The 14181-nt window shown below is 43.1% G+C and overlaps 1 protein-coding gene across 5 annotated transcripts in view; it reads right to left on the reverse strand.

Annotated features, from left to right (window-relative positions):
• Window positions 1–14181, reverse strand: part of How (protein held out wings) — a 39171-nt gene that overhangs the window by 11946 nt on the left and 13044 nt on the right. For 3 of the 5 annotated variants that reach the window (XR_011718037.1, XM_071705264.1, XM_071705263.1), the window contains exons 2-6: window positions 6818–6951; window positions 4517–4633; window positions 3341–3484; window positions 2762–2864; window positions 1519–1821 (exon numbers count right to left, since the gene is read on the reverse strand). Coding sequence is in view for 2 of the 5 variants with exons in the window: in XM_071705264.1 (XP_071561365.1) it covers window positions 1519–1821; window positions 2762–2864; window positions 3341–3484; window positions 4517–4633; window positions 6818–6951 (801 nt within the window). In the remaining 3 variants the exon portion in view is untranslated. The remainder of the gene's footprint in view (window positions 1–1518; window positions 1822–2761; window positions 2865–3340; window positions 3485–4516; window positions 4634–6817; window positions 6952–14181) is intronic. The other 2 variants (XR_011718039.1, XR_011718038.1) reach the window with 2 other exon arrangements.

Raw genomic sequence — 14181 nt, forward strand, 5'->3', positions numbered from 1 at the left:
CACGTTATCAGTTTCAAACGGCGAAAGTATATTTCTCGTATAGCAAGAGATAATCTATTCTCGTTTTCACCAGGTACTTTCTACATCGAGAGATATATAGATATACAAACATCTCTTAAAATCTTTCACAAGACTGAATTTCAGATTAATTTTTGAATTGCAGATTAATCTTCTAGATTAATACGTAGTATCTATAGTAGAGAGAAGAAAAAAATGAAATCTCTATTTAATCAGGTAGAATATCCTCCTCTATCGAAAAAAATTGCACCGTGCGGTTACCCTAAAGGCGACTCGAGGAGAAAATAAGTATTCCGGACGGCGAAACACGTGGCTGCTGGTGAACGGCACGAAAATCGGTGTAAAAAGAAAGAAAGAAAGAAAAGCTTTCAGACTAGTATAGCTACATCTGCACGCGATACAGCACGCACGACGAGTACGTACGTCTGTCCCGTCTTCTCCTATACCTAATACCTATACCGTTCCTGATAGAATCCTACCGAAACACGGCCTAGCCGTTCTGTTCGCGTTCCTACCAGTTCTCTACCTGCTATTGATAACCCTGAATCTTCGTGACACAATTATTTCGATAAGGCGGTGCATATAACATTACACGCTAAGGCTTTCACGTAATTATAATATCTGAACTGACGCGACTAGTAAATGACTGATTTCGGTTGTGTCCTATAATCCTAAGCTATCCTCGCAAAAAGTACTCGCTAACTCGCTACGATGATGGCGATGATGATGATGATAAAGAAGATAATGACGGTGACGATGATCGGGACGACGACCGATTCACCGATGATAACGGAGATAATTACGCGACGTGGATAATAATAATTAACGGCTACAAGAGCGATCGGTTCGTAATTAACAATTATCGTCTTACAAATTTACGTGATTGTGTACGTGCTACGTGCCGATTGGTGACGCTCCCGTCGAAGCGATGTGCATGTCCGTCGCGTTTCATGAAGCCCAACGCTATCGGTAATAACATTGCATTCAATTATCGTTTCATTCTCCCGTGACAATTTCCGAATTCGTGTGATGTATAAAAATTGGCACTGGTACCGGGATTAGACAGGCAACTTTTTACAACGGTCATTATCTCAGCAGAATATTTATACGTACTATAATACGTACAGATAATAAAAAAAACGTACGACAATAAGCTTGTCGAAAAGATTTCTTCCGTTAATCGTTGCTCGTCTAATCTCTTGAGATTCACAGCACGGGAAAAGAAGCCATTGAAGAGAGTCACCAATCGTCAGTGATGTGCCGCATGCGGTATAATAATAATATTAATAAAAATAATAAAAGAGCACGCGGCTTCGTTCCCTCCGTTACGCGCGCATCTCTCTTTAAAAATTAAAAAAAAAAAGAATTTCCGCGTATAAAAAGCCCCGTTTCTCGTATTACGTAGAGGGGAGAGGCGTTCGTTTCGACCATCTCCGTTTCTCTCTCCGTGCCGCGCGGGGGGACACGGCAACGGGAGTGATCAACGAGCAAACAACCCACCAGAATGATCAGCAGTGGCGTACTCGGTGAGCAACGGCGAGGCAGCCAGGGCGGCGTAGTTGGCGTAGTCCGCGTACGGCGTGTAGATGAGCCCGTGAGGATCGCCGGCCGACAGGAGCGATCCGGGCGGCCCGGAGCCGTTCAGCAGGGACGCGGCAGTTGTCGGCACCGATATCCGCGGCGACAGGATCAGCGGCGCGCCCAGGGGCGCGCTCGGAGTCCGCATCGGCGTCGCCAGGCCCGGCAGCAGGCGCTGCGTCTCTGCCGCGGCGGCGGCTACCCGCCGCCACTCCTCGTCACAGGCTGCAACAGTGAGTGGTGCTGAATGACACGCTTCCCTGCCTCGCCTCCGACCGAAACGGTCGGTTCCACGAGCGCTATGATCCGCGACACCCGCGTTATGACAATGACTGGACACCGCTGCGTGCACAACCGGAAAAATTTGGGAGCGAGGAAGGCAGAGTTTCGAGGAGAAATTTGAAATTCGTTTCTGAACGATGATTATGATAGTATCACATATTAAATTATATGAAATGGGGTCAGGCAAGTTGACAGAAAAATACGGAGTCTGGCGCGAAGACTCGTCGTCTTCGTTCACCAGTCGAGCTTGATTTCGATAACCGCTGCGCATAATCCAGACACGTATATCTCGAGTCAAGTTTCTCCGAAATCTCTCTTAAGCCTTCCATCTATCTAACGCGACTCGAAGCGCGACTAAACTAGTTTTCCGAAAGAATAAAATAAATACGTCGCGAAAAAAACCAATTACCAACCAAAGAAGAGTAAGTTCAAGATGAATCGGTCGGGTACTCTGCGACCGTTATTTCTTGTTCTCCACCACGCCAAAGTCACGAACATTAATATCTACAACTGTTTGTTTAAGCGCGAATTTCTCCGACAACTGGTGTACCGGGAATCTCGGATTTGGCTGAAGGTGCACGCAGCCGCGTTATTTCGCGAGAATTATTTCAATAGATTAGTCACGAACGTGCGGGACGACGGTCAACGTTAGTCCATTACGTTGCAATGTTGTCGTTATCTTTAAATGCGTCATGCGTCGATTATTGCACGTTTTTGTAACACAACGAGGTAAATTACAATTGCGATAAAGTAATACTCTAAATGGACATCTCATTAGAAAGTCTATCTCGCGTGCTATCTTCGGATCCTGCAATCTCCCGATTCTCGCGGATCCCGCCTGGCTCTTAAGCGCGCATAATGAGACAAGTTCTGCGAACGGTACCTGCCGCGGCGGCAACCTTTGTGTTCGAATCCCGGTAAGTCCCATTGATAATGGCGAGTTCCATTAGCTGCCTCTTCTTTAGCTCATCCTCGCCGTCAGCCTGCTAACAATCGACATTAACGTCAGAACCCACCACCGGAGGTGCAACGATAATTATCCTACGAATGTGGATGGGGGAGCTCGACATTGTACAGATCTTTTCCATTTACATATGAAAGCGCCGATTGTACAGTTAACGCGCGCGTACACGAGGCCACTCACTTCGGAAGTGGCATGCGTTTCGAGCTTCGACAGCTTGATTATAACGCGCTACGTCTCGAACTCGCAGGGAAAAATTGTCGCAACGATTTTTTTTCCCCTTTATATAACTTTACTAAAAATTTTTGACATCTTTTTCTCTCGCGCGCAACCACGCTTCCTTCAAGTTTTCGGATTTGATTCGAAACTAGAGAAGGAGAGGAAAGGAAGAAAAAGACGTGTTTGTGGGAAAGTCTCCCGGCGAGATCTCTCTTCTTAGCGCGCGGGGCTATTATCGTCTATAAGCGGGGAAGGAAGGGTATACAGTTGGAACTTTCTCACCACGGGCACAAGTAGCTTCTTGACTTCCTCGACTGCTCGGGCGAGCTTCAACGTGGCACGATTCTCGGTGTCCTCGACAGTGAGCAGCACGTGCAACTCGTCCGTCAGGTGCTCCCAATTCGGCTTGCCCCGATTCTGTTCCTCCTGGTTAATCAACACGTCACGCAATTGTTATACGCACGCAAACATTAGTCGCATACACATACACATACACGTACATACACCCGCGACGCGAACTTACAGTCACATAGTTGACATAAAATTGTCGTTCATATTATTTAAAAAATATATATTTGAATAATACATTAAATAATATATAAATTATAATATAAAGGCTCGATTTCCTGAGAATAGAAAGAAATAAAGAGCAGGATTGCGTGATTAATATAAATTTCGTTCCCTCTATACCCGCGCCCCTATTTCAGGTGAATTCTTTGATCAACGAAGCACCGGCGTAGATTTTTATCGCGGACTTTTGTTAACCAAATAAACGGCAATAATAATTAACGAATAAATTTGCGTTGATCAGGGAGGAAATAATAGATACACATCAAATTCACATCGAATTGTACACTGGGGTTCGTTTCTACGTGTATATACTTACGAGAAAGCATTTCGCTCGCGTACCACGTGCAGCTTGAAAAAAATACGACGCTTGGTTTAATTCTCTATATAAATCACTCATAGTTAATTCCAAACCCATTTGTGTCACGGTCTCTAATATGATCCCCCGATACGTAGCAAGCATTCTTTACTTAGAGAGCTCGTATTAACTCTCTGATATTGATTAAAAAACGTATTATTTATATATAATTCACTAAAAAACGTATTATTTACATATATAATTCATATTACAACTCCAATTATATCTGTAGTCACAACATTCCTCTTAAACAAGAAGTATAATGAAGCACGATTAAGGAGAGCAGGCCTATGATTAGCGGAATCGACCATTACAACAGCTGTCATCGTTTGCAACCGTTATTAATTTCAGACGCTCGTTGCCGTTAACGGGCAAGTTAACTCACGTATTTCTTCGCGATACTTAACGTCGCGCATCGATAGAATTTTCAAAATTAGCTTGCTGAAGAGAACTTCCCTCAAAGAGTCTTCATGTAGCAATTAAGCGAGGGGAAGTTTTAGTTCAATCAATTTTTGCCTTTAAACGATTCTCACCTTTTTCTTATCCCTCATCGATCCTTTCCCGCGCACCATGATTTTGCATCCTGTCTCCTGCTCCAGTTGCTTCGCGGTCATACCCCGCGGCCCCAGAATCCTTCCGACAAAGTTGAACTGTAATCATACGGGAAAGCCGATTAAATTTTTTTCCATCTTTGTGCGATTAATGTGTTCAATTCTAAAAAATATTCAACGAGAACGTGTAGATACGAAAAATCAATAAATTTTTTTCCTAAATTTATCTAATCGTCCCGTTTTTAAAGCACTTCCTCAACAATTTGTATACAAATATTATACATTTTTATAATATTTGTATTAAATAGCGGCTCATAACATACTCATAAATTATAGCATATATCTTTTACGTGCGAAACGCTACGCGCTAAATTTGGCTTGTACGATCGTGTGAAAAAAAGACCTGTTCTACGAGATATCCAGTTTCATTGTTGGATCCCGGTAAATAAAGGCGGATAAGTTTAGACGGTGAATCATCCGTGGCTCTTTAGCCCGCTGCTGGTCCATTTCTTTATTTTTTTCAAAAACATCGTTCCCGAGATAAAAGTTTTAATATATGTGATTGAGGCGTGTCTAAACGACGAAATGCAGTGGGAGGAAAGGCCACGACTGTAATATCTTAGAGAGACCTCCTTTCATTTATCTCAGAGAAACGTAATCCAGTGTAATCTTAAATAAACACATAACGCATAATAATAGCAATCTTGACGATTCACGCAAATTCACGCAATCGCACCGAAAGATAAGACGAGCTACCGTGCTAGGCGCATCACGGCAGCGTCCTTCTTGATGACGATAAGAACTATGCACTGATAACGTGGGACATTATCGAAAGCTACGAATCAGCGTGAAATCGGCAAATGATAATTGGATAATTGTCGAGTAGATTGTCGAGTAGGCGGACAAAGCGAAACCGCGCATCGTCAACGTTACGCGATAATGGACGAATCGATCGATCATTCGCAAGAGGCTATAATGAGCTAATAATCGCCGACGTCTGTGATTACCGATCACTCTCGCGCGCGTAAGCCGACGTAATTTTTTCCCGACTATTCTCAAGCGATACCTCATTCATCTCTAAATAAATTAAATAATTTCAACGCGATTTAAACAAAAAAAAAAGTATCGAGATACCCGCTCCAAGGGTTAATAAGCTTACGACCCGGCTATTACGTCTCAATAAGAGCCAACCGCGTAGAAACACGCGCGCGCGCGCGCGAGCGAGACGAGGAAACGGAGCGTGGAGAAGGAAAGGGAGTCCGTCTCTTCGGCGCGAACCCTATTTCGGGCGTTACAGAAATAACGTTCAGCGTTCGATGTTCGGTGCACGCTGCGCATCGCTCGATCTCGTCTCCCGAGATCGGCGAACGATACTTTTCCTCTCGCGCCGCGGATCCGTAACGAAAATCACCCTCCAGCGACACGACGAAGAAACGATTCACGACGGATGCGATATATATAAAACAAATATATGTATACACACGTTATATATAAAGTAATAATAAAAAAGTCGCTCAAACAAAATCACTGTAATTTTCTAATGAGCGGACAAAATGAAATGAATTGAGCGCTATACCATAGAGGAACCCCGACATTTTGGTCGGCACGTAGTCAAAGAAATATAAGTACATGTATAAAGCTATAAACTTGTGAAAAAATATAAGAAAGAATCTCAATTCAACCGCGGTTGCATCATTGAGTGAGATGCCTTTTTCACTACTATAATAAAATCAACTCACTTATAATCGAGGCGCTTTTGAAGACTATTATAAATTATTAAATATACTTTCTGACATTAATGACCGTAACTGCCTTCGAGGAATTCTAAATAAATTCCTTTCATGCAAATAGCCAAGATGCCGAGATCTTCTAAACGTATAATCACTGAGCTACGCAAAACCTTCGAATTTTCATGTTTATTTAAATCAAGTTCACAAATGGATACTCCTCTTGCACTATGCACCGATAAAAATAACGGGTTTTTCCCCGCAGAGTAGCGTTTAACTCATTTCGTTCCGTCCATTCATTACAAAATAACAGATATTTAGTTTCAGCGACGTCCCGATTGTCACCCATTAGTTGACGTATGTACATATTAGCTGAACAATGTAAATTCTCTCATAAAAGCATCTCTCGAAACGCTCGCTCTCTTCGATTTTCCACAGAATCACCTCATCGATTTTCGTATCTCAAGTGTATTCCTTGAATCGCATCTTGTCACGCTAATCCGGGAGATACGTCAATTACATTACACATATGCGTCAGTCCCTCGTGCATACTTACATCTGGGTGTTCCTTAACGGGCACATAGACCTTCTCCGTGAGCGTCGTGATGTCGCCCTCGGCTTCCGGCAAGATGAGCGGCTCCTTCTTCACTCCGCTGATTTGAAAAAGGCTCGCCCGCACCTTCGCGATCTCTGTAAAGTGAAAACGATCCAACGATAAATACGTGATTAATCGAGAGTTGCGCTCGTCGATCCTCCGATCCTCCGAATTCGGAGAATCAAGGAACTCGGCGAGCGTTCAGGTTCGCTTAAGTTGAAAAATTGATACCCCGAATTCTCCGAATTGTGATATAATTGATGCTGGAGTCTCGGCTCCTCGTTGAAAGTTCAACGGTGCCAAAAAGAATTCCAATGATTAGACGTAAAAGAGCAGGGATCCGAAAATATCGGGATGCTTCGCGTTTTCTTGGTACGAAAATTAGCCACGACTCCTTTTCGTTTCAGAGAGAATCGATTTGAATTTCGCCGACGCTTTCGACGGAAGAATTCTCGGCGAGCTCGGACAAAGTCTTGACACGCCGATTACATTGAATGGGCCAATCTACGAGGAATCTAGGGTGACCGTTATATTAACGAGGAAAACGAAACGAAGCGCGAGCGAAATGGAACCGCGTACATCCTTCATTCGATAATACGTCACGCGATTGGTCTTTATATGCGGCGTCTGACTGTATAGCGATAATGCGTAAGCGTGTCCCTGCATACCTATGCTTGCACCCACTCACGCACGCATTTATGCGCGACTTATCCGCAACTTAAACGTAATGCTAATAACGGCGTTGCGGATCTAACGGTTGGGCGTGCCTCTCCCTCCATAAATCGTGAGAAAGGATTAAATTTTCTTATTCAGCTTTTCGTTCATTTGTTTTCTTGGTATTCTATACAGGGTTGACAACAATTGAGTGATTGTCACGTAGAAGGCATTAGAAGAATTGCCTCAGTCACTTGAGTGAAAAATTCTTTAAGTTTTTTACTTCAAGAAAGAAGTTTGAAGTAGTTTTATTAATATTTAAGGAAATTAAATTTATATTTTTATTTGAAATAAATATCTTTTCATTTAAATATTAAATTTAATAAAATGTAAATTTAATAAAATGTGGTTTTATAGTCCAATTAAATAAGAACTTGTCAATTTAATTACAATAGCCAGTTGTATATGTACGGAAATACCTACTAAAATTTGTATACAATAAAAATCATTTTACATCTGTTATTCCACACCAGGGACTAATTATTTGACATTAAAAAAACCTTTACGAGCATTCTCACGAAGAAAAATCCGCAGACACGTTTCGAATTATTCAAATATATTAAATTTAATTCATATTTAATTTAACTGAAGTAAAGTTAATTAGTTAGGGAGCTGGGTGCCAAATCGGTATATGATTTGTTCATGTTTCATATCGATAGGGATTAAAGTTCAGATCAATACGAATCGATTTGGTCCAGTCAATTAAGATCCTACGTCGCTGCGTTTTTGCGTTACAGCGCTTCAAAATTGTAAAAAAAAAATGAGTACTAAATCATTTGCTCATGTCTGCCTCTGAGGCTGATGGTCAAAATCATCCTGAAAACGAAGAAAATCCATGAGGCAGACATCCAGGGCTCTGCATTATCACGGGACGTAGTTGTAAAAATGTAAAAAAAAAAAGCTCTATTAAGTCATTTGCTCATGGTTCTAGTTGCGTCCATTCGATTCATTATGACTCCCTGAATACGAAAAAAATTTGGCAGACATTTTGCTCACTGATTTTGAACTGTACAATTTTTTGAAATTCAAGGAGAATCAAAGGAAAGCGGGTATTACGGCTGATTATTGTTATTATTAATAGTTTTAATATTATTATTTTGTTTAGTAATTTTTATTAACTCGACCCAACAGGTAATAAAAAAGTAAAAAAAAGCACTTGTAGCTTGGCGCGAGTGTCGAGTTTTTCAAAAATATATTCAAATGGTCTGCCTTTGGAATATCAGAGGCCTAGATGTCTGCCTCATCGATTTTCTTCTTTTTTATAAGAAATCTAAACATCAGTCCAAGAGGCAGACATGAACACATGATATAGCACACCTTTTTTTTTACATTTTTGAAGCGCTGTCAATTGACAACGCAGAGGCAACATGCTGGCAGACCATTTTTCTGTGGTCCTTCACATTGTCTTTAATCGAACAATTCAGGTCTGCCAAGTGTACACTTCATATACACTTTTTTAAATCATAAAAAAAACTTGAAAAATTGATTACTACTAAAGTCAGAGCCCTGGATGTCTGCCTCTTCGATTTTCTTCGTTTTCAGAAGGATTCTGAACATCAGCCTAAGAGGCAGACATGAACAAATCATATAGTACCCCCTTTTTTTTAAACAAATTCGAAGCGCTGTCAATTGACAACGCAGCGCTACCATGGTGGCAGACGCAGTCCTTAATGTTTCTTATGGTACAATTATCGCTATTAATAATGTCTGCCACATGAACAAATCATATAGAAATTTTGGCACCCAGCTCCCTAACTAAATGTCAAGTTCAGGATTGGTATAAAAGAGAAACGAGCTTTCCCTTTGGCGCTTTCGATTCGATTCCGATCGGTCAAGAAACAGCGTCTGGCCAGCATCTAAAAAAGGTGACTTTGTTTATCCCGTGTTCGATCGGTAGGTACACCGACCATCGCGGTGTATCGCGACAAAGGATCACGGGGCCCCGTCGTGCAACCCGGTCGTGCTCTTACAACGTATACGTATATCCGCCGTAAACCGTAAAGGTCAACGTTCCGCGTCTGCCCCACTTTCTCGCATGCCTGACCTCTTCGGCTCCTCATCGTCCTCCCGTGCCGATGATTCGCGCTCACGCGACGACACCGGGCCCCACGGTGACCGCAAACCGTCGCTTTTCGCGTAAACCATTCGCAAATCACGCACAATGTAACTGTAATCCCAGCCAAACCGCATTCCCAGCGACCGCATAAAATTTGTCCCGATTTAGGAGAAACGAAAATCTCGCGGAATAATCCGCGCCTCCGTCACCTGTCTCGAGATCGTTTCGCTCAAATAAATCAATCTGAAAATGCAGACTCGACAAGCTACATGACTATACTTGTTTCTTTCTTGGATAATTTTACCCGCACCCGCAATTTGTCTTTTAACGCGTAATTAAACATTATACTTGTTTTCAGTCGTAGAATAATTTTAGTGAAATAATCTAAAACTGTTTAATGTCAATCTTGTAGAAAAATCCACTAAAGCGTATATACGATAACATACATAAAATCATATGAAATAATTTTATTCTTCTGACTCGAGCAAATTGCAAGCAAATTTGCGAATAAGCGACGAACAAATCTAATTACTAATATATTTCCTGTATTAAATGCGTCTTTAAAGTTACAAATGAATCGATCAGTGGCTGCGCAGTAAATCGTTTATAGCAGTTAATGACTACACATCAAGCTCGCTTCTTCTAATGAACCACTCGATTATCTTGAAGAGAAGCCGATTATTAGCTTCTCAATGGACGCGCTGTTTTTGTTCAACGAGGAAAGACAGGTGGAACGCGACTCGAAGTACGTGCGCCGTAATTGAGAAATCTTTTACGGATCGCAAAATTCGTCAAGTATCCGCTTGAGGATATCGTCGCTGGAAAAAAATTGTCGCTGGAAAAATCTCGAGTGAATTGATAATTATTGCGAGCGCGCGGGGCAACGAAAACAGATCGGCGACGCTTTATCGGCGCGGTCATTTGAGATGCCGAGAGGCGATTTCTCGGCTACGGACACGCCGCTAGTTGTCACACTTATTCCGAATGGAAAACGTCAGGATCTTTTAACACGCATACACGCGCACGTTGCCGAGTCTCTCTCTCTCTCTCTCTCTCGGCGCGAGTCATCTCGCAACAACCGCGATTTTCTCGAGAGTCGCGAAGGAGAGGTGGGAGAATGCGTCACGGCGATTCGCGGTATGCCCGCGAGGCCTGCGTTTCTCTCCCTCTCCTTCTTTCTTTCGACAAGAGGATCGGAAGCGCGAGCCGCGAGGAATTCACGCGAGAGGGAAACGCAGAGACGTGGATTACAGTCGTGGACAGATAGACGCAGATAGAAAAACAGTTGAGCAGGAACGGAGGAGGAGAATGGCCGGGGAAGGAGAGGGGTTGAGAGGGGAAATAAAGGAGGGCATCATAGCCGCTTTTAGCACGACGCAGCTCACCAGCCCATCTGCGTGACATCAGCTGACCGTCGCTCTTGGCTCTCTCTCTCTCTCTCTCTCTCTCCCCCAATCTTTCTTACATTAGTTCCCTACTCCTCAATCCCTCGCACACTATCCGAAATGCGTGTGGCGTGTAGTTGCGCGAGTGTGGGATGCGGAATACGCGAGCGAGCGAGAAAGCGGGAAAGAGACATGGGAGAGAAAGAGAAGAACAGAAAGAGAGAGCTTCTATGCGTATCTTCGTTCAATGTCAACGTAGCGGGCACATTTACGTCGCAAGAAGCGCGTCGTGAGGAACAATAATAAGAACGTCGGTCACAAAGGCGAAATCTCGATTACCCGCGTACACGCGCGCACGTGGGTGTACGCTGGTGTACGCCAGTGTACGCCGCGGCGCCGGCACAACGGCAAGAAAATACCAGCGCGCGACGCGGCATCGATGGCATGAGATCACCGATGTTGTAATCGGGTGAGACACCACGATCCGTGACCGCATATCGCTCGAAAGCTGAATCGTTCTCCAAAGATGCGGACGGTGTTGACGAGTTTGTTGCATCTCTCTTTCTCTCTCTCTTCCTCTCTCGCTCTTTCTCGGTCCGCGCGACGTGAATCACGACGCCACTCGTCTCGATTCATCGCTCGCGTTTAACGCGCGATTTAGCGCGATCAGGACTGACAAAGGGGAAACCAGCTTGGAAATTTCGTCGAGCGTTGATCGTTGGTCGTTTGAATATTTTCCGCGTTAATTTGTGCCTCGAGGAATAGAGAAACGGAGCGGCGACAAACTGCGCGCTTCGTCGGAGGCACCACGTGGGGTAACGTCGGCGACGATAAAGGCGGCCGATAAACGCCGTCAGCTGGATCCTAGTTGCTGCACGAACGCAAGAAATGCCGTTACGATGAGAATGCGAGACTGCCGGGTGTATCGCCGATGCGTTACGTGATCTCCATTTTTAGACCGAGATACACCGGCGGACTCGGCTTTAATGCGGCTTCGAGTAACGAATATGCGCGATGCATAAATGCAAATGGAGAAGCCGGACCGCGGCGATTAAACTATCGTTACTTGGGATAATTGCACGTCGTTACGCGATTACGCCCGCTAACGTTCCGTGATGAAATAATAAACGAGTACACGCGCGAGTTTGCAGTACCTTCGACGATTAATTCCACGCGAGAGAGACGACGGTATAAAAGATATCAGCTCGCGCGGACTTCGGGAGATAAGTCCACACCAATATCTCTCAGTCGACGACGTCGCGACGGACGTTGCAGATACGGGTGGCATAAAATTCATAACTAGCTCATCTATCTTGCGCGCTCCACCCTTAAGCAATTCCCAACTTATTTTCGCGCGATGAGGCAAGCGCGCCTATTTATATGTGCCGTTGCTCCAGAAATTTTGCGACAAATGCGATATCCGCGCGGAGAAACGACTCGCGAAATCCACGAATCGAGGGCGTAAGAAGCGGATCACGATATGTACCGTCCTATACAATATATGTGTAACAACGTGTCGGATTTCGAAGAGCTTTTACCCACCTAATGTAACGTCTATCCGTCTAGGAAAATAGCTATCCGTCTAGTCGGCGTACATTATAATATTATCACGCGCGTTTGTAATATTATAGCGGTTTAATTTCCCAGTTTCCAACACATTTAAAATATGTTATCTCCACACATGACGTCTTTACTATGATATTTAATATTTATCGCACACCTACTCCGTACCATGCAAAATCCGATCCTCATCCTCACGCAAACGAAATACCGTTAGCGCGCGGCTGTTGCATTCATTGAGATTTTTATCAGTTTAATCCAAGTCCGTAGGTTCATCTTTTTTGTGATTGAACTTTTTCTCGGATAAACATATCGGATTTTAATTATATCTCGTTGATAAGAGTTAGACGTGCGGGCGCAAAAGTAACTTATTGACCCGCGCGATTTCGATGTTCGAGAATAAAATTATTACACGCAATCTTCTTCTTTTCGCAATCTCTTTCTTTTCGAAAACTGAAAAAGTCACCGGTACATATCGTTGATGACGGGAAGTTACGATACCGGTTACACGACAATCCGCTTCGCCGCGTTCCGAGTAAAAAGCTTGAGACTTGAGATACCCAACTCGTGATTTCGCCCAATGTGGCTATATGATTAATTACCGTACAAGAATGATTTAAGGCAAAGAAGATTCGAAAAGTAATAGGACATTCACTTTTTCTTGACAGTTTAATAAATCCTTAAATATGGTAATAAGCAAGCGTTTTCCTTTCTTTCTGGTAACAAAGCTGTCGACAGCGGATAAATGTGAAGACGTATATGGCTATTAGTATAATGATCGCAATCATTTAAATAATAAACATATAACAAACTCATTGATCGAAACGGTCGTGCCCTTCTGTAAATCTCATGTAGTGAAGATTGTCTTGGAAAGGTTAACGAGGCGAAAGGAAGATGCAACACGCGAAATGACAGTTATGAAGTCCAAAGGGAAAGCGAAGAGGTGAAGGGAGAGGCGGAGGGAAGTGCACGAAGCACGCGAGAAGATCGCGATGGGTAGCGTTTAACGATGTTGCAATGATAAGATGAAAGCTGAAGGAGAGACAAAGAACGGTTTAAATATAACGTGATATAAAATGTGAAATGGCGATTTTCGACATTCTTTGAAGATATAAATGGAAATCAGGGAAAAAATCGTTTAAAAAAATAAATTATCTATGAAAAAAGAAGAAGAGACGATAAAGTCCCGTTAGATCAGCTGTAAATAAAGCTGCAATGTTTCTTTGTCACTTTTTACAATTTATGATAGTCGAAACTGATTGAAACTGGTGAGTTCTTAAATCACAGCGTTGTGGAAAGAAGGAGTTTTAAAGATTATCTTATCTAATAAAGAAATTTGCATCATCCATTTCGAAACTCGAATTCAAGCGGCTGAGAGACGTACGATATAAACTGGGACAGGCGACAGGCCGGTTTTGATTAATCCAGGGCACTAAATAGAGCGACAAATATAAGTGAACGGAAAATCAATTATGTTTCTACTTATAGGACGTCGAGAAACTATTTCCGATCCCGAGTAGCCGCGATTTAAAGTCGTCTGCCTGAATTTACGCTAAATAAACACGTCCAACGAAACCTGTGTTTTTGCACTTGGCCCAGTCTGCCTTACC

This window comes from Temnothorax nylanderi, unplaced genomic scaffold (assembly GCF_030848795.1).
Source record: "Temnothorax nylanderi isolate EJ_2023f unplaced genomic scaffold, tnyl_v1.0 TNYL_tig0046_pilon, whole genome shotgun sequence".
Classification (NCBI taxonomy): Eukaryota; Metazoa; Arthropoda; class Insecta; order Hymenoptera; family Formicidae; genus Temnothorax; species Temnothorax nylanderi.